This window comes from Anopheles moucheti, chromosome 2 (genome assembly GCF_943734755.1).
Source record: "Anopheles moucheti chromosome 2, idAnoMoucSN_F20_07, whole genome shotgun sequence".
Classification (NCBI taxonomy): domain Eukaryota; kingdom Metazoa; phylum Arthropoda; class Insecta; order Diptera; family Culicidae; genus Anopheles; species Anopheles moucheti.
The window spans coordinates 9,834,207-9,860,779 of record NC_069140.1 but is presented as its reverse complement, the minus strand read 5'-3'; the positions used below and the strand labels follow the sequence as shown (position 1 = coordinate 9,860,779).

Sequence of the window (26,573 nt, the reverse complement as noted above, 5' to 3'; positions counted from 1 at the left end):
TGTCTACTTCAATGTATTAATTCAACGACAGGAATGGTTCTACATAAAGAAAAGTTTTTTTTTAATTTGAAGAAAAGTTATAATTTAGCAAATACGGGTTTCCACAAGAAGAACAATGTAGCAATTCAAGTTCAATGATTGCCTCAGAGCTTCCGAAGCTTTCGTTAATACTACCGCTTGAACCGAATGGGGCCATAAAAGCACAAACAATGGAAACCAAAATACACACCCCGAAACACAACAACTACAACACAAAACCTTTAACGTCTGTATCATCATCGTAATCGATTAGGTCACTGCACAGAACAAAGCACCATCCCTTGCTGCTACTTCCTTCCAAGCAACTACGCAAACGAGAATAGTTTTCTTTCGCCAACACGGCTCCTCTCGCAACCTTCCATACATTTTTTTTTTACAAGTTTCGGTAGATGGTGTAAGCTTTCTCACCCCCATTACGGTTGGCCTTTTGCCCCCGATTTTGTTTTTGTTTTTGGTCCATGCGTGGTTGAAACCGAAAACCGAAAAGGAAGCGCAACCGACCGGCGAAGGTCAATTAAAATTGTTAATTGATGTTAATTGTTCGATCAACATTGTTCTCGGCCGGCGATAAACTTTTTACTGCCCTGGGTGAGCTTTGCGGTGCATGGGAAAAGCGTACAAGCGGTGGGAAGCGATGGAGGGAAGGTTGGTCAATTTCAATTCTGCCAGCTGGTGCTTTCTTCGGGCGGCATTGAAAGAGGTACCGACCCACTGATGTTTGGATCGGACCCGTTCCGGTGGTAGCTGAAATTGTACGAGCCGGAACAGTAATATTCACAGCAAGCGTGTCACGTCACGACATCGACTTTTATTGCGGACCCATCAAACAGACAGAGCCGTGATTATGCGTTGAAATTAACCCATACAACCAATCGATAGTATGGACTGTCTGGTACGTATTTAAACAAACTGAATCAAAACATAAGTCCAGAAATTTAATTAGCTAGAAATAAAACGATTCAATAGAGATAGTGATAATCGATAATAATAAAGCAGAAAATGCATCGGAACTTTAATTTATTCACCTTTCGTGATGTTTGATGTCGCGTGTGCGATTTCGATAGCGTGATATGATATGGCGAGATGCATTGGGGGTTTCCTCTACATTGCAAACGGTATGGTGTGAGTGCCAGGTGGAATGATAATAACGAGCATTCGCGCTAAATTGCACCATTACACCTTCTGCACACCTTTTTCGTACGATTAGTTGCTGGTGAAGAAAACGCATTAGACGATGGTCTCACAAAATATCTTTGGATGAAGGGGAAACAAGCAATAAAACAAGGGAAGATAATGTTAAAAGGGATTTAGAAAGACTTGTTTCAACAAACACAACGAACCTATCGGACGGATTCTGTTCCACAGCTCATCTTATACACCAGCGCTTGTCAACTGCATTCGTGTGTTGCATATGCTGCAGTTTATGTTTTCGCCGAAGCTGTCGCGTGACGATGATAAAATAATAACATGATTCAACTGTATCGACACACACAGCCACAGTCCCGTAACATTCCACCACACACAGTGTCAAGATGTATCGTGTGGCTCCCAACGGGTAAAGTGCAAGGCGTTCGCATCGAGCGCCCATCTCGTGCCATAGCTTCCAGCCCCGTTTTCCCTTTCCTGAGCCCAGACACAAACGAACAAACAAAAACGAGCTTTCATGCGGTGGGCTTCTTGAATGGTTCTCCAACCATTTTCCCCACTCGCCCCACTCGTCCGAGGGCGGCAGCGAAAAAACCGCAAAACGACTCTGCGTTTGCGTGAACCGCCCAGACTCGACGCAGTTTGTTCGTGCTCAGCAGCGAAGCAACATCGTGCTGTAGCGTCGCGTTCGGATCATTTATTGTGCGCGTTTTTCTGGTGTACGTTTCTGTTGCTTTTGCACACGCTCGACGCTGTTTTGTTGTGCTGCTGGAATTTGCTTCCCGTGTGTTATGCTTGTAAGTAAGGGTTGCAGTGTAGAGCGCCGACATCGGCGGCTCGATTCGTTAGACCGTGGAGAAAATCAAAGCATAGAGTGCGCGTGTGTGTGTGTGTGTGCTAGTGTCTGCGAGGAAAAGTGTCATCCGCACGGTACACTTTCTCCATTTGCGATGCAATGCATCTCAAAAGTGCATCTCAAAACTGATCCGTTCGTTGGCAAAACTGTTGTTGACAGCGGTGTTGACAGTGAGGTGCTAAAGGGTGGATAAATTAGGCTGATTTGGCTGCTAGTGGCAAATTTATTGGAAATTCGTGAAAAGTGGATGATAATTTTCAAAAAAGATCCGTTTGCATCGTAAGACAAAATGTGCAAGTGATGCAATTTTATAATGTGTAAAAGTTATTCCCTAAAATGTCCAAAGACAATTATAATCCCTCTGGTTAGTGAAAGAAACAAAATTCCACCGGGCAGTAGATAAATAACAGACATTTATAAATGGAAAAACAAAAAAAAAAGCTAAATACCTAAATACAAGAGGTACCAAAAAAACCCTTCATTCCACAAACACATGGCATTCCACACAGTGTCCATCGGCTTCTGACAATATTTAACTACATTCCACCCGATGGAAACAGTGGCTACATACAATGCACTTTTGGTGAATGGCTCGTCCAAAAGCGAAAGTGAATGCAAGTGAAAACATGAAACCTTGTTTCAGCCTGCAAATGCGAAGAAAATTGGCTTTCCTTATGCGATTTGCGTTGGCACACGGTGAAACAAGAGGTGAAATAATTCGCATATAAAAAGAGAAAAAGGGAAAGAGAGAGATAATTTGGTTAGGAGTAAAAACAGGCAGTTTATAATTACTGATCTGGGTTCTTTAAAGTAGCATAGTATTAGATTAATATTTCTATGTAGGCTGGGAATAGCAACTGATTTAGATAAATTGATTAAGAGTAAGTGAGTTATGTTGAAGATGTAACTCTTAAATCATCTGTTCGAAGATGGTATAATATTCAGTATAATGAATTATTCCTCAGGAACTCATTACTGAGTATTTTAATTCAGTATTAATTATTTTTAAGAATATGATTATTGTACTCATTCATTCTTACCCAGTATATACATCAATAAGTTTGATGCCATTTGGGAATAATGCAATCACTTCAATAGGATGATTATCTGTTTTACATCCAATTTTCAATGGCTTTGTTTCATGAAAAGCTCGTTCATCTTGTCCAGCTAGCTGCCAAAACGAAACCATCAAGTACCCGGTGCAGGCCACCTACTTTTGCAACAATCTTAATTTACGCGATGTGGATGTATTGTTTGCTATTTCTACGTGTGGGATTGCTTTTTTTTCGCGCGAAAAATGTACGAAGCATCTTCATCTCTGAGCCAATTATCAAATAATATCAACAATTACTTAGCATTGAAAAGATTTTGCTCAACTGAGTGCCAGAGATGGTTGCTTCAGACTATTATTTTGTTGCCTACACCATCACCAACCACCAACACCAACCAATATCAGCTGCCAATCAGCACAAATAATTATCGTCCGTTGCCTTATGCTGTACTAGGATAAGCCATTTTTTCGCTCTCTTATCTAATCGCACAAATGGCCGATACAATGATTATGGAAACGATGTCGTTACCGGCTCGTTTACTAGGGCGACACGTGATTTAATTGATAATGTGAGATAATAACCTGGTTCTCCCACGTTTGTTGTTCTCGTGGAGGCGTGTTTCCAATCGAAATCATTTTAATTGTGTACCGACAATTAAAATCATTGCAGCATACGATTGCCATTCTATGGTGTTGTAAATGTAATTCGAAAGAAATATTCAACTAACATTATTGACAGTCTATTTAAGGGTTTTTATGCTATCAGCCAATATGCATACTTAACAAAGGAATTTGTAAATACCGTTCTTAGCGCTAACGGAATACAACCGACGCGCAAAGCATATAACCCCTCGAGGTTGCGATCGCCTAGGAAGGAAGGAATCCATCGAAGAATTGCAATCAAAAATCGATTTACCATCGGATCGGATCGGATGCAATCGGTGCCCGCCCTGAAAACCTTGGCCCGGGAGTGTACCAACACGTACGTAAACACCCTTTGGTACGGCGAGAACAGTTTATCAGCACGACCTTGGCGAGCAGTTCGTGCAACATAAAGAACCGATCCGATTATGTCGATTATGCAGCCCCGCTACGCGATCGTAGCAATGGCGGTGTGTGCTGCTGCAACCGCGATGGGCAGCGATGGCTACCTAACCTTGTTCTTTGGTTTGTTTTGTGCTGAAACCATCCGGCCGCCAAACATGGAGGAGTTCGGATTGGTGTTACAGTTTTTGTTGTTGTTTGTAGACAAACCATACTCCAGCGTGATGTAAGTGTACTTTCATTGCAAAGAGTTACCACCACCACTTGGCAATCAGTTCGATCGTGGAGATGGGCTGTGAATGTGGGTCAATGTTTTGCTGGGGTTTTTTTTTGCGAGAAACTTTCCATGGCGTATTGTGTGGGGGTTGCTCCATTTTCACATGAAAAACGAAACAAAGTGAATGCAGCGTTCTGTGCAGTTTATATTGTTTTCTTTTTCCAAATAATCTCCCACAAATTACGCACCTTACTGTCACTCGCCTTGACATTTACATGTACCCGGCATTTTAGTGGACACCTTTCTGGTTGAGGCTACTCATTATCATTATCTAACATTCTCCATCCACTGTTATCGAGTGCAAGTTTTTAATCGCAACCTTCAAAACAGTGGACCAGTTCAATGCAGTCGTGGGTCCCATAATTACAATTAACCCGCTAATAAACAGGAACCTGTTCACGGTAAACCACCAGGGCTAGCGAGGCTCAATCACCATACTCACTGCCTATGCATGAAGACAACGGTAGGGTGTGATTCTAATGACGGTTCAGCAGTAACCACACATTGTGATCGTTACGTATCAATTGCACTGAAATCCGGGGCGCTTTACCATTAGGACCTGTCTTAACCCTCCCTTTTCGATGACCCGAAATCAAGGTTAAGCGTGGACGCGTTATGCCATTACTAGCGTTATTTCTGCTTCCCAATGGCGGAGGATACCGGACACTTTACGATTTACGTCAATCGGGTATGGGGGGACTACGATATCTCACAAGTGATCAGACGAGCGATCGTACCTGCCCGGGGAGTTTTCGATCAGCTTCACTGAGACAGGTTTTTTTTAGAAGGGCCAGACAAGAATAAACTGATGAATTCTTTAACAAAAAAAAACGTTATGTGTGATGAACTTTGGTGATGAAGGTGATTACGTAATTTGAGAAGATCTATTCAGACAAAAGCACTTCAAATACGAAAACGGATATTTGAGTATCTTAAGCTATCATCAGAAACATATCGCACCGAAGGAAATGGGTGTTGTTTGTTGAAAATCTTCGTTAATTAAACAAAGAAAAACGCATTTATTTCTAACTTTGATAAGCTTTTAAACATTAGGCCAGTGAAGTTTGTGAATGCTTGTGCTAATTATGCTTACATTTGAATTTTTATATGCAAATAAGTTTCATACTATCTTTGAATTATACATTGTCGTATGATTAAGAAGCATCTCACCGAACAATATAACCTTCAATTAGATGCAACTTCAGTATTGTGTTACGCATTTCATCCAAGAAACATCATATCAGATACGTACCTTGTCAATCAATCTGCATAAATAAGTGACGAGTGTGAAATTGTGCCCCACATACAACTCGTACCCATCCTTTCGCTAACACCCAACGCCGAACACCCGTATGGGAAATACAAGGAACTGAGCAAAAGTATAAAAAAATGAACCTCGATGCATAAAAAGATTGTGTAACATCGTTATTCCGCCACACAGCCGTACCTCTCGAAACGCACGAAACGGAGATACGGTCAAGGAAAGTAACACAAATGCACAGTACTCGACAATTTTACCGAACCTGTACGTGTGCCTACGGGGTCTGCTGGGATTTACTGCGCCGCGGTAACGTAATCCGCGAGGTCGACGGAACATTAATTTTTGGACAAGTATGCTTTCGGTACGGCGAGCTCGCCTTCCTCCCGATGGAATGATGATCGTGGGGTTTGGAGGGCTCAAGATGGGGACGCAGCGCAGATGTGGATGAAGGCATTCATATAACCTCACAAAACATGCACGCACCTGGCCGAGGGAAAGTGCGAAGTGAGGAGCAACATTGTGTTTTGGGGCTAAATGAAAGTGAATTGTGAACACGCTACAGTATCTCAAGTGTATTTGAAGTACTTGCCTTTTCGATTTCGAATATAGGTGGTTGGTATACCGATGAGATTTTTAATCTATTTTTAAAAGTTATTTGTGTTAAGATTCAACAAATAAAACACGATTTGGAAGGTCTTCACCAATAAACTTAATAAGATCTCCAAATAAGGTCAGCGAGGCCCTCAAAAGCCAATAAATATGTTTGATAGTCTGATAACTGAGAAGCTTAAGCTGAGAAGAAGCTTTTAAATGCGATCAGTACATCATCCGGTTCTAGTGACATAGATATTTGTTATGAGTGCTCGTACAGACATTTGAGGTGAGCAACGAGATATTTATGAAACACCTCTTGTATGGGGAGTTTATTTGAGAATTTTATTAACAGCTACGGCTATCGCGTAACATCCAAATACGCTGGCGGGTGGTTTCACTTCCCTAGCCCCGGGGTGTTGCATACCTGTAGCACCCGAAAGGCAACCGAAGCGGGGATGAGAGACACTTCATTATACCATTACGCAGATGAATCGCGGGCAGATTATTCACGCGGCCGCCTGTAGCCGACGCTCTCGCGCTGTAGGTGCGTACTTTTCGGCGCTAAGTTATTTCGCAAGTGTTGGCCCACGTCGGAAAGCACCAGGGAAGGTAATATTCATGCACAGAGCAGTGCGAAGCAGTGTGCGTGTACGTACGCTTGTCTCGTTACACTCATCTTCGATCATATCCCTTCCCCGACAGGCATGATGATGTTGTGGACCAATGAGGCGAAAAAAGTCGAAGAGAAATGGAAAGTTTTCGCGGCACAAGTCTCGCGTGCGTTTTTTTCTTTATTTCCCCGTGCGCGGCATCATACACTGAGGCGCTGTGGTGATGCTCGTCACGACTGGAGCAAGATTGTTTTTGAAATGTGTTATGCAGTCCCTCGCTTTGTCGGCTTGAAGTTGATCTGGGAAGGTCACAAACAGGTGGCTGTCAAATGGACCCAAATTGGGTACCCTTGCAGCCGTAAGATGTTACAATAGCATAGAGAAGGAGGCGATAGTTCTTTTTATGTTGTGCATCCGGTACCTTTGGGATAAATTATGACTTTTTTGTGTTAATTTATTTGAATCGCACAAGCGTTTGTATAACTAAATGAAAACAAATGGTTTGTAAGCTGTAACTAAAAATTAAATCTCTGGAGGCATAGCATAAAGCAAAAGGCTTTCACAAAACTCATTTGCCAAATTCATGTCACTTTGCTGAACTTTGCTCATGGGGTCAAGTATGAACCATGGCACGAAACAAACTCAGGCAAAAGTTCTTGGAAGGTTTTCATCTACTAATGCTCTCTAATGATTTCACTGGAATAATGTCGTCAACAGTTGTTATAAATTGTACCGTTTCGTCGTGCGCAGACATGTTACGGATTTGGTATGGCAATGTTTGAAGAAAGCGGGTACAATAAAGTCAACTGTTAATGGGATTTATGTGACGGTTTTGTGAAAAATCACTGTGCTCGCACCCGAGCCGGTAAAGAACATTCGCCGTTTCGGTATAGTTATTAATTAACCATTGTTATAATTTCCATAAGTTCACATTCACAACCTTGGCGCGCACCTAATTAGAGTGACCGCAAGCAGCAACACGACAGCGTAAGCGCCACAACATGAACGCACAAATTCTTCAAAAGCCGTGCCCTTGAAGATGATGTATGCAAACCAAAGGCAAACCAACTCTACCGCTGGACGCAACCGTACGGACCAAAGTGGCAAACAAATGACGCCAGCACGCACATGCTTCCTTCTCGAATCGGATACGGCATGGTGTATGCTAGTATGATTTGCTGTGACGCGATTATGTACGCGTCTGACGCGCCTTTTCATGCACGATACGCTTGCTTGAGCTTTCGATGGCCAAGGTTAGGTCGCGGTGGTTTTATTTTGTTTGTCTATTTTTTTGCTGGCGGCGTCCATCGGAGACATGAACAAGGGAGGATACAGAAGCTGCAATAATGGCAGTTTAAATTTTATTTTAAATCTTTTTTTCTGATTAAACACGCGAAAAAGAAGGTATGGAGTGTGATGGGTTGTATCAAACGTTCAACATTACAACAAAAAACGGAAAATTTTGCACAATTTGACTTTAAAGCTTTGTAATAATATTGATACATTGTTGAACTTTCTACTAAAATAATCCATTTTGTTAGAATGATACTACAACAATATTGCAAAAATATTTACTAGCGCATGTACATTGGAAAATCCCACGGAACCATTTATGGCCTTTCGATTCACTTGCGGCAGGCAACAGCGTGCAAACGACAACTCGCTGGCAGCCGCCGGAAGACGGTGGATAATAATTTAAAACATTCCCTTTTGCTTTTCTTCCCACACTCGACGACAGCTTGCCGAAGCGAAAGTTAATAGAACACCGTACACCGCCATTCGCTCCACCGTTCCGGCCCGTGCGTATCGGTGGTTTAGAGGTTTGAACTGCTAAGGGTACTGGTACCGTGCCGGGCCGAAAAAAAAACTCACGCCGGGGAAAAGCACCCTGCTCCTTAGTGCCAATAATGACCACTTTATCACATCCCTTCAAAGACAGTCCGGAGCCGCTGGAAGTGCCCAAAGAGCATGCCGCCAACGTGGACACGCTGTACGAATGGTAAGCAACCGGGGCCGTGCAGCAATTTCTCTCGGTATGATGACTTCATTTGCTTGATTAAATGCGGAATGCGTGAGCAAGTCGGCTATTTGTCGGCTGGGAGCGCAGGGTAAACAATCATTTCCATACACTGCTGCTGCATTTAGTTCTCTAGAGGTTTTGTTTTTTTCTCTTTGGTTTTGTTCATGAATTCCGGCCCCAAAACGAATCGACTTATCGTGTGCTGAATTATTCACGCGCTGGAAGCCACAGCAATTGTAACATTTTGATTTTAGTGTCGACATGCTGCCGTCCGTAATCGAGTGTGTTAAGATGACAGGGTGACATCCACAGTTTCGCCGCTATCTAAAGATTGTGTTCAAAAACTCAGTCCGAATCAAAGAAAGAAATTGAAATTGTATTTTTTTAGTAAATCCCAATCACTTATAAAAAAATTCTACAATGCTTTCTTTAAATAGGATGAAAGATCAGCCACGGTTTCCAAGCTTTTCGAAAAATCATGCCTACCTGTTCCTGCACGCCTGTCTCTGGAACGTGGATGATGCGAAGAAAGCACTTCAGAAGTACGCACAGATTCACGCCAACTCGCCGGAAATATTCGACAACCGAGACATTATGGGAGCAGGTGTGCAGATGACACTGAATGCGACGTAAGCGAATTACAAGCGCCCCCATAAAGAAGCATAACGTTCAAATTTTATTCGCCCTCCTCCCTCCTTCCAGCCACATGGTGGCCCTTCCACGGACGACTCCGGAAGGCTATCGGTTGCTGTACTATCGTCTATCGGATACCGATCCTTCCAAGATGAACTTTACCGAGGCGGTTAAATCGTTCTGCATGTTTAACGATGCCCAGATCAGCGTGGACGGTATCATGGAGGGCTACATCGTCATCTTCGACATGAAGGGCGTCCGGCTGGGGCATCTCGCCCGGGTGCAGTTTGGTCCGCTGCGTGTGTTCATGAACTACATCCAGGATGCGCATCCGGTGCGGTTGAAGAAGATCTACATCGTCCATACGGCCTCGTTCATCAATCAGGTGATGGCACTGGTGAAACCGTTAATCAAATCGGAACTGCTCGGGCTGCTGCAGTTTACGACGGCTGGACCGGAGGAGATTGTCGGTGTTGACTACTTGCCAAAGGTTTGTACCGGGGTACGTTTCGGGGGATGATCCTCACACTCATCACTCACTGGTCTGTTGCAATTCGTAGGACTTTGGTGGACCATTCGACGAGGTGGCCATAATGCATGCGGAGCAGAAGAAGCGTCTGGAGACGGAGTACCGCGAATGGTTGATGGATTCCGGCGTGTTTAAGGAAGCTCCCAAGCAGAAAAACTCCAGCTCAACCTCCATCAAACCGCCGGTGAAAGCGTTTCGGGGTTTGGAGATTGACTAAGCGGCCAGGAACCGTTCGTCCTCGTGCTTGCCGTGGTGATATTATTGGGATTTTGTAGCGGATTCAGTAGATATTAGGATGGGGTATTTTCGTGTTGCAGCCCCGGGAGACTAATTTTTCGGTTTTTCTTAGCAGAGCCGGTTTCTTATCTTCCGTTCGGTCGTGTATGGTTTTCGTATCAGTTTGTTATTTTAATCCCTAGTCGTAAGGCCGGTTTGATTGTTTTCCTTAATGTATCTCCGTGTGCCTGTTTGAAGTGTCGCGAAAGCAACCACGTTCTAGGTGGAATTGTAAATAAAGACAACGAAGCAAGAACATCCAATGGTTTTTTAAAAAACGAAAATGCGTGCATGTTGTTTCTTTTTTGTTAAGGTGAGATCATTAAGAAGTAATAATATTTTATAGTATTGAATTAGGAAGGAAATATAAAGATGATAGGTTTATATTGGATCTTTTTTTAAGTTAAAAGTTATAAATTTTATTTCTTTATGTAGCAGAAATTTGATATAGTTGAAAGTGAGAATATTGGAATAAGCATGTCTTCATTGAACTGTTCTCCTTCAATTGAATTAATTTATCTTTACAAGCTCCACTTTATCAACAGATAACTCTGAAACATTATAAAGATACAAAAGCTGCGCCAACATTGGTTTATATCAGGAGTATATGATATTTACATACCCAGCTCGAGTACATGGCATAATTTAACATCAAATCCTACATTACACCAAACACATTTCCCTATAAATACATATATCGCTCTCTTTATCTGCTACCCGCCCTCCCACCGCCTTCTTTTGTCCTTCATCCCACCAAACTAAAGCCCGCATCCTTATACAAACTCTTACCGCTCGTGCCTTCATGGTGTAGATGCTGTTGATTAAAAGTCTAATCGTGTTTTTCTGGCTCGATTCCTCAACCAAAACGTAAAGCGGTCTCTGCACACTTTTCCCGACATAATTTCCTGTAACCCCCTCCTCCCTCTCCTCCCCCTTCCCTCCCCAGCCAACCGATCCGTTGGCCCCTTAAACGATTTCTGCCACTCTGCCCTGCATGGGGAGAGCTGGAAAAAGTTTGCGGATTAAAAAGAGGCACACAAAACGCAAAAAAAAAAACAAAACAAAATGGCATACACCCCATCGGCCGGAATGGACGGGTGCAGTTAAGGGGCAATTTGTTGCTAAACTAAATCCCGACCCGCTTAACCGTTGGGCGGATGGGAATATTTTTGTCTGCAATGTTTTTTTTTTTGCTGTTGTTTCCCTTTGCTCTAGGTGGTCTTATTTTGCCTAATCATTGCGCGAAGGAAAGAGGATGAAAAAAAAACCACAACAACAATACCAACCAGCTGACCTTCTGCGTAACATTGGTCAAAGGCTCAGAAATAAAAGCACATATTCGGGGTGGCAAAAAAAAGGGGATGAAGTTGGTGTTATTTTCTTTTTCGGCTTTTTAAAATACATAATTGATAATGTTTTAACATTTACAGTACAAAGTGGCAAATCAACTGGTGGGATCATGTTAAACCTACATCTGGGAGTTAATGCACGTGGTCTTTTCTTTGTTCTCGCACGCTCGGAAAAGCCTCATAAAACTCGTGTTAAAATGATAAATAAAGGAAAATTATAACAATCATACTAAAACAATGAAAACTGAAGACAAAGTGGCTAATGCTTAAAACATGTTTGATATCCGAATCGTTGAAGCAAAAAGAAATGTAAAACCGTAACGATTAAAGCGAATACGGTCGCTCCATAATCACCCTGTTGCAAAAGCTCGTCGGAAGCTGTCGTGAGTGGTGGTTTGAATTTTCCCGACACTCATGAGAGCTCCATTTGAATGTGTCCTACTGCGCCGACGCCGTAGAGCACGTTCTCAGCAGCAGCAGCAGCAGCAGCAGCAACATCAGCATCAGCACTGGCAGCGGCGAGAATAAACGCATGCAAGTTTTTGTTCAATATTGAATCAAAATACAAGCATCCTGAACGGGAACGGGACCATACCGTCGCGTACGTGTGTGCGTGCGAAAGGAAGAAGCATAGTGCTCGCGTCTTTCAATGGTTGCTGCTCCCGTCTGCAGTTGCATAACACCGTGACGTGTCGGTGGCCCCCCCATTTCTCTGGGCGTCCTCATAAATGGCCCGACTCTCAACGCTAGGAGGCGCTCGGATCGATAGCACTCGGGAGTAACTTCGCGTGGAAAATTACGCACACACCTAAGCAGCGGGCCAGTACAGCGGGCAGGCAAATCGTAGGAACCCAAACTGACAGCCGTGAGCATGGTTTCAGAAAGAGTTGCACAGTTCCAGTGGCCAGTGGTGCGTAGAGAAGTGACCCAAATTCCAACTCCAACTGGTGTCGCTTCCCTTCCATCGACATCCTGCAGCAGGGCGGGGACGTGCCCCGGAACGCACACACACGGTTAGCAAGATTCCGTTTCGGGTGGTGTAGTATCGAATAGCGCCTAGAGGCAACCGGACAAAGGGGACCTCGACACTCGACGAAAACTCCACAACCCAGACGGACAGAGATCGTGTGCGAGCACTTGGCAAAGTTTGTTAAATCAATCAATCGCTTCCCTTTGTGGTGACCTGTAACGTGCCGTAGTACATGCGGAGAAAATCACCATCGTCCGCAATCTCTTCCATGGATTGTTTCGCGTAGTTCGTCCAGCTGCGTGACGGTTGTTTGGAGTGAAATTGTAACGAGTGATATTTGACGCAACGGCAGAAAGAAATTCGTGAAAAAGCACTGCCCTATTGTTCTGAGCGGGTGCATCAGTGTGTGAGTGGGGATGTGCTAGTCGTACTGGAAAACTTACCAGATAGGCATGTGTTTGTTTGCGTTTAGTACAGCAAGCAAAAAAAAAAAAACAGTGGAAATGGAGATATCAAGATAGAAGGGAGCTACTTTTGCTTATCAGTTTCGCGTACAATGGTGAATGGTGGCCCCTGCTTTTTGTCCTTATCAGTTCCTATTGAAAACACTCTCTCTCCTTCTCACACACACACATACACTGGCATTCTATGAAATAGGTCCAATGCTTTTTAATACAACATCAGTATAAATCAAACATAAAAAAAAACAGTTATTGATGCTATTGATTAAAATCACCATTAAATATCATTTTTCGTTGTGGAAAATAATATGTTCTTCCCTTCACAACTGATACCGTGTACAACCGATGTCCAACCCCTTATGCCAGTGGTAGTGATATTCGTAAAACAAACGCCACACGCTTGTGTGCGAGAAAAGCCTCCATCCGCACGGTCATCGTGTTGCCCCGCGCTGGTGGAAAAGTCTTCCCAAGTGATGGCAGACCGACAAAGCTCTACTGACACGCTGCATGCGTGTGTGTGTGTGCGGTGCGGATGCGTGAAGATTGCGTGTCTCCAAGAACGCCCCAGGGTGTAGGTGTGTGTGCGTGTGTGTGTGTGTGAATGGAACAAATTGAAGATACCAGGATAGCAGGGATAATGCTGATACACTTGGCAAGTGGTTAACAGCATTGTCCATTTGGAAAGACGCAAGCAGCGGGTGTGCGTGAGTGTGAGTGTGTGCGAAAAATCCCTGGTGTCATCCAAAATGGGACAGTAGCGCACCAATGTATTGCTGGTTGTTGCTGCGGCAGCCTGCAACAATAATAGCTCAGTGACAAAGCAACAGTGCTGGGAGGCATCTCAACTTCAAATAGAATTGTGTGTTGTGTTTCAATTACTATTTTAGTGGTTAGAAATGAACACGATATAAGGGAAACAAATGCCCAAGTGAAAATGTTCTAATTCTACCGGAAATTATTGGAAGACTTAAAATACACCAGAAATAAGCAGTAAACTATATAACAATGAAGAGCAAAAGAGCGTGCATCCAAATTCCAGAATTAAACGAATCCCGGTACAAAGGGGATGATAAATCATGCTGCTAAAACTGACAGTGCACTAGCATGCAAGGGAGGGCGAAAGAAAAGAGAACAAACCTAACATTAAAAAACCATTCCCCATGAATAGAACAAACGCGAACCTGCCGGAACAAATCGTCGAGAACTGGCCGAAATAAAAGTTAATTAAAAGTTTTTCATCCTACTCATCGTCTGGCAGCGCTATTCGCTGCTTTGGGAAAGGTGTTGTTTGCACCATCACTTCAAACCGATGCGGTATTTCAACTGCACTGAATAGTTTGTGGATGAAATAGCGTAGGTTTTTTTTTTCTTCTATTCTCTCACTCAGTGGATGCAATTGTTTGTAAGGAACTTGCAAAAGTGTTAAAATTGGGACTTATTTTCGGTGATTGTTTTTTTTTTTCGTTTTCAATAGACAACTTTGATTCATTTAGAGACTGGATAATCTTTTTTACTCATAAAAACTTCCACTATTGCAAACAAACTATTTACTCTGAAATCTCTTGGTACTTTTAGACAACTCTTTGTTCGTTCAAATCCAGTTCCATGTCTGAACGAAACGGTCGTAAAAAGTTTATTTTTCTGGGGGTTTTTCCGCGATTAATCACAATTGCTTCAGGCTCTCGCACCCACTCGCACGTGTCGCATGCCCACGGTTTTAGTAAACTGTTACGATGGATACCGAGCAACGCGTTGGCACCATTATAACTCAAAGGTTCTTATCCGCTGCTGGCCAATCAGAAATGTTGGAAAAGTTTTTATTATTCATCAGCGAGCTTTATTGCAGTGGAAACTACCGTTGCTCTACCGCAGCCAGATAGCGATGCGATGCGATGCGGCCCGTGTGTGCGAGTGAACAATGTGAATATATCCATCTCGGACTATGCACTAAATGTGCATGCGGAGAAAACGCATAGACTCTGGACACATGCCTGGCGATAGGTTGGGTAGAAGAAAAGGTGAAGAATTCTGTGTCGAAGATCGTCTACAACATTAAGTGCCATTAGGGAGAGGATTGTAGCATTGAAGTTTTCGCGAGCAGTTGTGATTGGTGGGGGGTAGTTTTCGGGAGTTGCTAACGATAATCGTGACAGTGCACAACTGCAAGCGAGACAGAAGCCATCGCTGGATGTAACATCAAAAGCAAACCCATTAGGGTAGCTCTTGACGTTGAAGTGATATGCAACATCAACCTTACTTATCAACCCCCATTTGTGATGCGTTTTTAACAAACGATTTTTTTTTCTCGTTGTTTTCTCCACACTCTGCCCCTGCATCATGCAACTTTTCATCTCCGATTGTCGCGACCAGCCGAAAAGTGATAGTAGATGCGACTTGTTTGCAGCTCGTGCCTTTTGCAGTGAGTAATTTTGGAGCCTTCGTCGAACAGTCGTCTCCCACTCACCTACGTGCGCTCCGCTCTGTGTGAGTGAGTGAGAGAAAAGGTGTCTGTGCGAGAGTGTGTGCGTGTGTGTGTGTGTGCGTTAATGTGTCATGCATATGTGTGTTAGTGTTTCATTTGTACGCGTCGATCCCGGTCAGCGTGAAACGGCGGATTCGTCCCACTTTGCGTCCTGCTTAGAGAGGGACGTGGTCAACTAAACAGAGACCAGCACGGCTGTAGAGAAGCTGGTCCAGCAATGGTGCTGCACTAGAACACGGCCACAAGATACATTTGCCACTATTCGGAGACTATTCGGGAGGGAGAGCAGTGTAAATTTTTCAGGTAAGTTGTGTGGGAATGGAAGGAAAACTGTGGCAACTGTCTGGCAAGCAATAAAATGTTTGTGTCCCGTGGAAATGCACGGTTAGTTCCGGTGCTTCGGAACGCTTATGTTATGCACTCGCCTCGCCAAAACTATCTCTTCCCAATACGTTACATTTGGGACACGAGTGTTCCCCGAAACGGCAGCTTGCAGCAACTGCAGCAGCAACAGTGAAGCACCATTAATTTTCACACTATCGTCCAAACTGTCAGACTTCTTTTTTGTCGCAGTTCGCGCGCGTCCCCGGCCCGTGTCGTGACTAGTAGACGTGTTATTTATGTGTCGGGGAAATTTATGCGAAACTCTCTATGGGTTGCAATTAAACGTGTAAACTGGTGGACAGATGCGATGATACGCAGTGATGTTTGCCGGTTCGGTAGCTGCAAAGTGTGGCAGTGGCGGAGGAGAAGGTTTAAATATGGTTTTAAACAAGACCACTGTGCCCCGTTTTGTCGATAAACCACCGAATAAAGCATTAGCCATTTCGAGACACTGTCATTTAACGTAAACGGAGTATGAGAAAGGGCGCAAAGATAAACAAAGGTCGTTGATGGCGACTATTTGTTCGGTGCGGTAGAGCCTGTTGGTGATGATGCAGGGAGCACTTTTTCACATAAATCATTTGAATGAGTGAGCACGTAATTTCCATTAATCGGTTGCATTAAACATGACGCAGAGTCTGGCGAAGTCTGTCCGTTGGACAAACAAAAACACGAAACATCACGTGGGTATGGCCATTTTCGTTGCATTGCGTTAAAGAGTGGAATGTTGGTGGTGGAAGTTTAAAATGTTTTTCTCATGTCTTTTGACCGTACTGATGTCCAGCAGCATTGATAGCGTGCTAGTGTGACATTTATTGATGGTTGCATTTTACCATGGAGGCGCCCAGTATCTTATAGCAAACGGATAATAAATGTGCTGTACCATTTCAATATTAACGATAGTTTAGATCTTTTTCTTTCGCTCAATATTATCAGAGTTAACAGTAAACGTTGCGTGGCCTTACACAAACGGTTAGCACAAAACCCCACGCGCATTAAAAACGACCGCGAATGCCAAATGCTGGTGAACGCAAAAATCAATTAATACTGCTCTCAAATCATACTCCCACACCCACAGAGATTCGTTGTTCGTACTCGTGTGTATGTGTGTGTGTGTGAGTGCGGTGAACCATTTGGCGATTGACACACTTGACACTGGACGACCCTACAGCAGGACAGGCACCCGTCGCCGGCGCCCCAAAACGTGTACGGGCAAACCGCACGGAAGCTTTCGTGCACTCAGCAGTGTTGCCGTGCTAGCGCTGTTCTGGTGTTTCGGTACACCGTTGAAATGTTGAATGAAAAGCTCGTTGCCGCAGTCGGGAGTCGGGAGACAGCACGCAATGCAATGCAGGCACTCATTTCCACCGTGCGTCTCCATCGCGTGAGTGGGAAGCTAGTGGGAACTCACAGCGTAAGCTTTCTTTTCTATCGTGAGCACTCACAACGCACTCAATGGTACAATAGAGGGTCTTATTCTTGTACACTCTTTACTATTGCTCTCTCTTTCGCTTCTCTCCTTCTCTCTCTCTCTCTCTCTCTCTTCTACTGTTGCTTCTCTTTCGCACCACATTAATTGGTCGTGCGAGGTTTTTACGGCTGTGTGCGTTTAGCTATTCGTGCCGTTGAATCCCATCCACGGTGCACTGAATCCAGTACGTGAGTGTACGTGCGATTTGTACGAAAGGAAGAAAAAAAACCCACGTACCGTGCCGTGATACTGAACGGAGAATGGCTACTGTCTCTCTTACTGGAGGTTTACGATACCAGTATAGATTTGACCTTCCGTAACGCGCGAGAGAAAGCCCTCTAGCGATAACTAAATGGTTTCACCGTACGGTTGGCAGCAGCCGTCAGCCAGTGAACCCGTATGCTGTGGAAGGCGGATTTTCTAGCTGCACTGCATATGCTTAGTCCAGTGTACAAAAGTTGTGGTTGAAAGGAAATAGGGAATAATCGAACCTAGAATTGTGCTAAAACATCAGCTACATGTTAGCAGCGTTGCTTTCCCTGTGCCCGGATACATTGCCAGCCTGGTTGTGATTAGTTCCGTTCAGTTCTGACTACGGCAGTGTGTATAGTGGGTGTACCAACAGAAAAATGAGTGTATGAGGGTATATAAACCCCGAATTGAATCACACCAAACCCTGTGAAATACGTTTTTTGTGAGGATAGCTTCAAAGCCCATCAAACTTGAACGCCTGAAGATGCTGCGTGAGGCAAGCTAAAATAGCGCTGCCATGTCGTCCCAGTATTCAGGATTCTTCACGCAGCACAAACTCGGACCGAAAATGATAAGAAATGGCAGGAAAATTCGAACGCACACACAGGTGACCCTCGTAGAACGTGCGCCATCTTGAATTTTCTCTACGTCACGTTTCCGTTTGCTGGGACAGAGCAGAGCGGCGCGGCAAAAGCGCCCGGAAGGCGACGGATGGTCAGGGTAACACGGCCAAACTTACCTTTCCCGAACACTGTGCTCACGTGAGAGCTTTCTTGAGAGTGTGTACGAACTTTGGCCGCGTTCGGTGGCGAGAGTGAGACCTAGCGAGTTTGTGGAGTGTTGCCCAAGCCTACGAACAACAATAAAAACTGTCCAGCACACACATACCAGCACGGTGCCATGAAACGTCGCAGCCGAACGGCAGCAGCGGCAGAACTTATTTCCCTTGCGCGACTCCAAACGCACACCCATACACGCATGCTGAAAGTTGAGTTGTGGATGTGGTTGAGAGCGGAAGCTTGACGGATAGTGCGTGTGTGCGTGGTGTACAGTGTGTACTGCTGTCAGTGATCTGACAGAACGCTACTTAACGCAGTAGTACAGTAGTTCTGCTCAACAGCGACAGTCAAGCGAACCCCGAGTGCCGTGGAAAAATTGTGTGAAAAAGCGAATGTATCGATGTGTGCGTGGAAATGGAACGATACCGAGCGTGTAGGGCGCACGGTTTTCCCTGAGCAGCATTTTTGGAACGGGCCGCACAAGTGAGAGAGCACACTCAAATGCTCGAAACAAAAGGAGAGCGAGAAAGGAAAATTGAGAGCCTGCCGAAGGCTCTCCCTCCTTCGCGTTCCTTCCGCGAACAAGTTCCGGCGGTGTGCTGTCATTAGACAATAGAAGTATACTACTACGAGAAACGTTGGTTCAGGTGAGTTGGGTCGCGGTTGGAAACATTTCGACATTTCGTACACGTCTGAACACTCCACACACAACGTCCGGCCGTACGCCCCTATCCCCTCACTCCCTCTCGCAACTCGGTGCGGTTTTGTGGTTTTACAAGAGTGGAGAACACCCCCCATGGATGGCGCTTGAGGCACTCCCTCAAGCATTTCCCGTTTATTTCCTTCCCAACCACTGGGGCGACTGGAAATCGAAACGAAACAAAGTAAACAAACATTATTAGAAAAACCTGCTTTTCTTTCATCGGTTTTTATTTTCCCCTCTTTTTAGTACCGCTCACCCCTGAGTGTACTCAATGCGCCCCTGATCTACCGGTTACTGGAATGGGCCCAGTTCTTCTCGGGGACCAGCGGACAAAAGCTGGTTGGCAGTTTTCTTGCCGTGCCGGGGGTTTGCCCGTTTTTTTTTTGCGTATTACGGTGTCTACTTAGTTTTTGGCTGCTTGCGGTTAACTTTTGGCACTCCACCGCCCATAATAATGTACGGGAGGACCGTAAAGAAAAGGGACCGGAGAAAGCGAAGGAAATTACTTCCGTTTGGTGCACGGGGAATTTCATCACGACCACCATAATGGCCCGGAGGGTATCCGTAAGCTCTAGCATCATAATGGGTGTAACAGTAATGTACAGCACATAATACGGTTTGCAAAACATTACTTTAGATTTACCCGTTCGTTCAGCAATGTGTCGGTTTGCTGCAAGCAACTGGTTCCATGGCCCTGGGCTAAGTTTTATGAACTTACCACGGGTTCACGGTGCGGTCTGCCGTGTGCTAAAATAGCGCAAATCCACGTACAGCCCGGTAGGGAGGCTTGGGCCAAGTGCTAGCACATTACTTGGTGCGAGTTTATAGCGCTATTCGGTGGCGCTTGGGTGGTCGTGGGGAAGAGGGAAGCGGGGTCATGTAAATATGTCATACCCGTGTTTCCGGCCGCAAACTAATGGAACGCAATGTAGTTTGCCCGTGGACTAGGATTATGAGCATGGTGGCAATGTGTTGCATTCCGAGCGAAAGTTTTGCGGAATCGGTGTCGCTCAAGTGGTCGCAAGGATTATTGACGGTTTAACGGACCTGTGATTTGCTTATCTAGCTATCTCATCAAGCTATTTCTGAAGGTGACTCTCCAACTCCAATACTATTCAAAGTAACGTATAAATATTACACGAATTAGTATAAACCTATTTAAAGAACCATTTTGCCCCTCTTAGCCTAACATTGTTAAATTTGATTTAATATTTATGGACAAGCAAATATAACTTTATTTTCAAATTGGTTAAACTATTTTTAATTGGAATTGTACACGCTTTTAGGATTCTTGAATAGTTCTCAACTAACAGCAATTCGTAGTACTTTGGAATATTTCTAGGTAGAAATTCATTTTATATTTGAATATCTCGTTGATTTCTTAGTTTATGAGGGTGAGTTGAAAGTTTCAAAAGCAAGACATCAGTTTTTGGGACCGTATGGAGGTGTATTCGGTCGTAGCACTGGTCTTCACATGACACGACCGGTCTGTAATCCCATCTGGACCAATCTGCCTATCCAGCAGGAGCTACGGGTAAATAGAGTCAAAGAAAGACAGAAATGGCACACCTAAATCTCTTGAGGTTGTTGTGCCAATACAGAAAACCTTTAAATTTAAAGAGAAAGACACTCGCACCATTGCAAACACAGCATACTGCTAATAGCAGTAATTACCTTAAACGGTTGAGCTAGACAACGCAAAGAGCTACCGACAAGCACGGGGCACTTAAAGAATGGACGGAAATTGCCCGTATTGTACGAGTTGCTTTCGTATGGTGAAACCATATCCCCCAAAATGCCCCTCTTTTCATCCGAATTTGCATCAGCTCAACAGGCCACGGCCGAGCACTCCCCGTTCGCTTCGGATGGCCGTTTCAGTGGTGCAATTAAATCTGCTGTTAACCACTATTCCATTTCCGCACTGCAGCTGGGGATACCCGGTGGCCGAGTGGTGCGACCTAAAACTCATCCCTTAATTTCTTCTCCTGCTGTCCCGCCCCGAGTTGTACGACTCCGGGAACATCGTGTCAGTTGAAAAGCTGCTACAGTAGCAATAGCCACCATCGGCATCAGGGATGGCCGGGAAAGAAGCATACACCAATAAATTCAACCAACTCGAAACTGCTGCGCTAAGCCCAAAATGATCGCATCTCTACACTGCTTTCGTGCCGTGCGGGTTGCCCGACACGCGGACACGTGTGTGTGTGTGTTGGGTGGTATCGGTAGGCGATGCTGCTAGAATGGTGGAATTTAACGCTTGATTACATTTAGCGAAGTGCAACGCCCATTTCCACGCCATCCGAAGCATCGGTCGAGAAGAAATGAGTGTGTCTGGGTGGATTGTGTATTGCTGTCCGGTTTCGGTGTCATGTGCTTCGGCACGGTTATTGCTGTCAAAACGATGTGTGATAGTGGAATGGTTGCCATCTCGTTAAAACAAGCCACGCCAGCTATTTCGCTACTGTTAAGAGATAGTAAATGGATTCGATAAAAACCGTGGACCCTGCAATGCTCTCGACGATCGGCTGTCCAGTTTGAAGCTAGTTGTAATCTGTTAAATGATGCTACATTGCCGTCGTTGTTTAACTTTTGCGTAATTAGATTCTTCGTTGGAATAGGGCGTAGCTGAAGCGAGAGCCCCAAAAAGCTCCAATTTAGACCACATTCAAGTACAATGTGGTCTAATTAATTGTGTTCTGATAGCAGGCAACCAAGAGAACGTGCCGATTTGTTAAAAATCTAGACAAACGACCAACTGAGAGCTGCTTGACATGAATCGCTTCGAGGCAATTAGACAAACCAACAAAATCCTTCAATTAAATGAAGCTTTTTTTCAGCGTGGAACGAACAAACTATCCGTACCGTCTCCACCAGGTCCACCATTATGCAACATTCGCAGAAACAATCGTCCACACTTGTCTACGGAAAGGTGAAATCTTTTCTGCTCGCTGGGCAGGATGCAAAGAACCGTAATAAGCCGACACCGTGAACGCAAACACCGTGGAGCCACTGCTTTGGTTTCCTTCGGACCGGGTTTGGAGCACGTTCTCTTGTAGCTTTCTACGCTCACCACCACCACCCAACGGTGTGTATCCCCTGTGTTTATTTATGTTCTCTATGTGTCTATCCATAATATCAATGGGCTACCGGTGGGGACAAAATGGGGGAAGAACTTGCGGGCCGAAGTGCAGAATAAAAAGCGAAAACGTCCCCTTTTCTAACACAATGGGGACGGTACCTTCACAAAAGGGTGTTAATTGATGCTTACCGCAATGCGTGTTCTGTGTTTGCGTTGCGTCCAAATCGAAGGTACGGGTTTAGCGCTCCTTGCTCCCTAATCTGTCACCCGGGCGTTTCGGATGACACAAGGAGCTCCTTTTGACGTCATCAAAACTCGCTGCAGAATATTTACCTGCTACGCGTACAATTTTCCGCTTCTTTTTCTGCCATAGCTGACTGTTTTGATTCCATTTCATTAGGTTTTGCGTGAATTAATTAAATGGCAGAAAAGAATATTCCACCCCATGCTATCAATCGCACAAAGATTTAGTGCAAATCCTCGATGTGACATGCTGTTCAGTATGTCCTTTTTTTGTCCTCAAGAATCCCTGTCACTGTGCGAATGCAGTCACTAGTCACCCCCGACTGTGGGCCTCGGGACACCGAGAGGGATCAGAGCGAATAATAATCTTCAATCCTAAGCTCCTGCAAGCACTTCTACATTCCATGTGTGCGCCTGGCTTGTGGAGCAATTTTTACATCGCCTGTCAGCTTCAAAGGAAAGCGAATCCTGCCGTTCGACCGTACTACCGTTCCCATCCCGTCTTCGTGGCTTCTTCCCTAAACCCCCCCTCCCCCGTGGGCCCCTGATCCTCGCCATCCTTTTTCCACTCCGGAAGCGGTTCCGTTTGGGCCGGATGACTGAAATCGATGTGTGTGCGATGAATATTTCATTCGCTCCGGTGACGATTGAGCCCCATAATGCCGCCATGTGGGGGAGAAGCACAAGAAGCCCAACCTTTTTTTTTCTTTTGCTTTGTTTTCGCTCTGTGCCGCACCGGATCGGTTCGGTCGTTCGGCTGGAAAAATCGGCAAACGAAGCCCACCACCACACTAGGACTAGGGCACGGAATTGGCTGGTAATATTTTTATTTTTACCAACCTAGAATTATTTCGCTTTATTTCCAGCGTCGAGCGTTGGTTTTGTTCTGCACCAAACTAGGCCAACTTAGTGTAGTGGCGCTTGTTTGTTGGGTGAACTGGTTGAAGTTTACGCTCTAATTACACGCGTCGCATCGTTCGTTACGATAAAAAAAAGTCCCCATAGGAATACTGCGCATATTATGATGTCAGGCGTATTGTTTGATTTCAAAATGGAAGAACCCCGTTTTGAATATATAAAAATATAGTTGATAAGCTTGTAGTTTTAGTGTGTAAGCAAATACGCGGATAACCATGACGGTAGATGTAGACGACGTGCGCGCATAAGAGGATTTATGCTGGCAAATTGTTTCGCGGTTCCTTCGAGCTGTTTGCGTTGATTAAAATTTTAATTAAACTCGACCCTAGTCCGTTGTTATGATTTTTTCTCTCTTTCAGTTTTTTTTGTCCTTTTGTTCCCTGCGTCCTGCGAACCGCACCATTATCCTGCCCTTTTTTTGCACTTGCCCATATCATATTGGCAATATTTAATATCGTTGATGTTGGGAGGTTTTTTTCTCCCCCTCCCATCCGTTTTCTTCTTGTTTTCGCACAGCACTTGCAATCTGCGCTATTATTCATGTATAAATAATTAACCTCAATTTAGCGTATCGATTAAAACCAAAGAGAGGAACAGGGAGCGAAAGAAGGCCCCTGGTGGCCAGCTTTTCTCTCGCAAGTGAATAAATTGGGACGAAAATTAACTATGGAAAGCAGGAGCGGTGTATAAAACAAACAACAACAAAAAAAAACGAGAAGGAAAGGCAAAAAAACACAAATGAACTCAGCAAACACTAACACGGCCCAACGTTAATATGCTGATGATTTATTAAAATCAGTATTTAATATGCAGCAAACCGATGTGATAAAAATCGCACCAGTCTGTGGCAATGGAGTAGCAGAACATTGCTCAATTGCTAGTTTTATGGGCTAGAGAAAGAAAAAGAGAAAGAGAAAAATAGAGTGAGTAAGTGAAGTACTAAGAAATTGTGTGTTATAATGTTGGTAAATGAAATGATTACTTCATTAATTATTAAAGTGCATAAATTCTGGTAATTCCTGAACTTTGAAAGCAAAAATTGAATGTACTAAAATACTACATTTTGAAATAAGTACTTAAATGGTCTAAATTGTACTAAATTTCTATAATCTTTCTCGAAAATTAAACAATCTACACAATATCAATTCTAACTTGTTTGTACAAATATATTTAGATAAAAAATAACAGCTATTACCTATTGCCCTTCAAACGCGATCCTTCTCGCAATTGGTACAATAGCTCTGATTAAAATATCGATAGTCCAAATTGAGGTTTCCAATGTGGAAATTATGTTTCCCTTTCATTCAAAGTGCTTCTTCTTCACCCGTTTGCACAAAGCATCATTACACACACCCCGAAAATGCATCTCATCGATCATCGATTTGAGTTTCCAGTTGACGCGCTGCTGCTTTAGGCACCGGTCCAACGATGATTATGCTTCTTTTCATTCTGGCATCTTCATGCCCTCTGTCCGCTCCATGCTTCGTGCGCTGCCCCACATTCGCCGAAGCTCAAAGTGCAAAGATTAAAACGCCTCAAGGCACCGAGGCTGGGCCGGCGTTGAACACAGCATGCTGGCAAACTCTCTATGCTGATCACTTTCCTATTCACGCATCGCTTCCGACTGCACCGTCCGTGCGGCTTCTCAGCTCCAAGGGAGATGAAATATTTGCGTAACAAACCCCACCCCTGGGGTGGGTGGCCGGTGCACACGGGGTACGGGGAATTGTATCTCCGGTATGCTGTTCATTTTTCAAAAAGTTGGACAGCAAAACGATTTACATAGCAGTCCGCCACTAAGCCGTAGGGGATTTTTAAAGGAAAAACTAATGCACACGGTGGCTTTGGGTGTGGAATAAATAAGCGAAAACATAAACACATACAAGAAATCTCCCAGCATATATCCCAGCACATCGTCTTCATCGACTCAAGTGCCAGGGCCGTTTGCCGTTAATTCGTGCAACTATAAATTCCCGTCTGAAATCGGGCAAAGGTACGTCCATTTTCGACGACCGGTTTGGCAAAATGGAAGCAAAGCGCTTCCGCCACAACGCTTTCGTGCCGCATGAAATGAAACTGAACTTCTACAACGTCCTTCCAGGGTTGAACGGAATGGTAGGATTTCGTCGGATTTTCGGCAAAACCTGCCCGCCAAAGGTGTAGCCGGAAACAAAAGCACCAAGGAAAAGCGTTTTCTTTTTGTTGCTTCGTTCCATTTTTCTCTATTTTCCCTGACTGGTTTTCCTGAATCATTTTCTGCCTTTAGTTTGTTCTTTTTGGTGCTTCCTTTTTGCACTGTTTGCAAACATTTAACCGAAAAAGGGCTGGCACGCTGGCTCCTGCTTTCTAGCTGGCCGTGTTCGACGCGGGTGTGGAAGATATATTGTATCACCGCTACATTTATTTTGCTTCTTTATGCTTCACCTTCGCCACCGTTCCGCGACAGTGAAGATACCGCAAGACATCGTGTAGGATGCGAGGAAAAATTGCCCCCCCCCTTTCCCTGAAGTCAGCCGCGACATCGATTTTCAATCCGTTCGATGCCGACCTGCAAGATTTTCGGGTCGAAACCCAAACATGAAGTTCGATGCTAGATGCTATATTTAGTCAACCGAACGCCCGGAAAATGGTGGGCAGAGTAGCGAAGCAAATCATATCTACGACCGAAACGCTACCTTATGGTGCTAGATAGCCGGATGGTCTAATGTGGTTGTCCTACAATTGTGTAATGGGCGAAGGGGTGGGCGACCATCGAATGACTGCGTGCGCGGAAGGGAGACAGAGGATACAGAAGAGCGATAAAGCAAGAAAAATCGAAATGGACAAAGAAAACGATAGCAAAAGCGCTGCGTGAAAGGAAAAGCTTCGCGGCTGGGTCAAAGATAACGAAAACGCGTTATGTGTTTCCTGTTTTATATCTATTTTTTCTCCAAATGTTACACTCCAGTTCTGGCGACCTGTCCGCTAGCTAAATCCTGCGCTAGTCATGAAAGAGGAGAAATATCAGTGTACGGAAAATTCGGCCTCGTTGCTGCGTTTGCCGATTGTTCCGGGGACTGCCCCCCCACGGGCGTCCTTTCAATATGCCGGAGGATTTGCTTTCGAGGACCACCTCGTGAGTGTGGTATGGAGATGATAAATTTCT

The 26,573-nt window shown here is 44.5% G+C and overlaps 2 protein-coding genes across 2 annotated transcripts in view; both read left to right on the top strand.

Annotated features, from left to right (window-relative positions):
• The first annotated feature begins 1,841 nt into the window (after positions 1–1,841).
• On the top strand, positions 1,842–10,589 carry LOC128297276 (alpha-tocopherol transfer protein-like). Its single transcript, XM_053032892.1, has 5 exons — positions 1,842–1,982; positions 8,618–8,878; positions 9,337–9,528; positions 9,602–10,022; positions 10,093–10,589. Exons 2-5 carry the CDS (start codon positions 8,787–8,789, stop codon positions 10,276–10,278), a joined length of 891 nt encoding a protein of 296 aa, XP_052888852.1. The 5' UTR covers positions 1,842–1,982; positions 8,618–8,786; the 3' UTR covers positions 10,279–10,589.
• A 5,295-nt stretch (positions 10,590–15,884) lies between these two features.
• LOC128298383 (uncharacterized) overlaps positions 15,885–26,573 on the top strand; it is an 83,864-nt gene continuing 73,175 nt past the window's right edge. The window contains exon 1 of the mRNA XM_053034135.1: positions 15,885–15,902. The gene's annotated coding sequence lies outside the window, so the exon portion shown is untranslated. The remainder of the gene's footprint in view (positions 15,903–26,573) is intronic.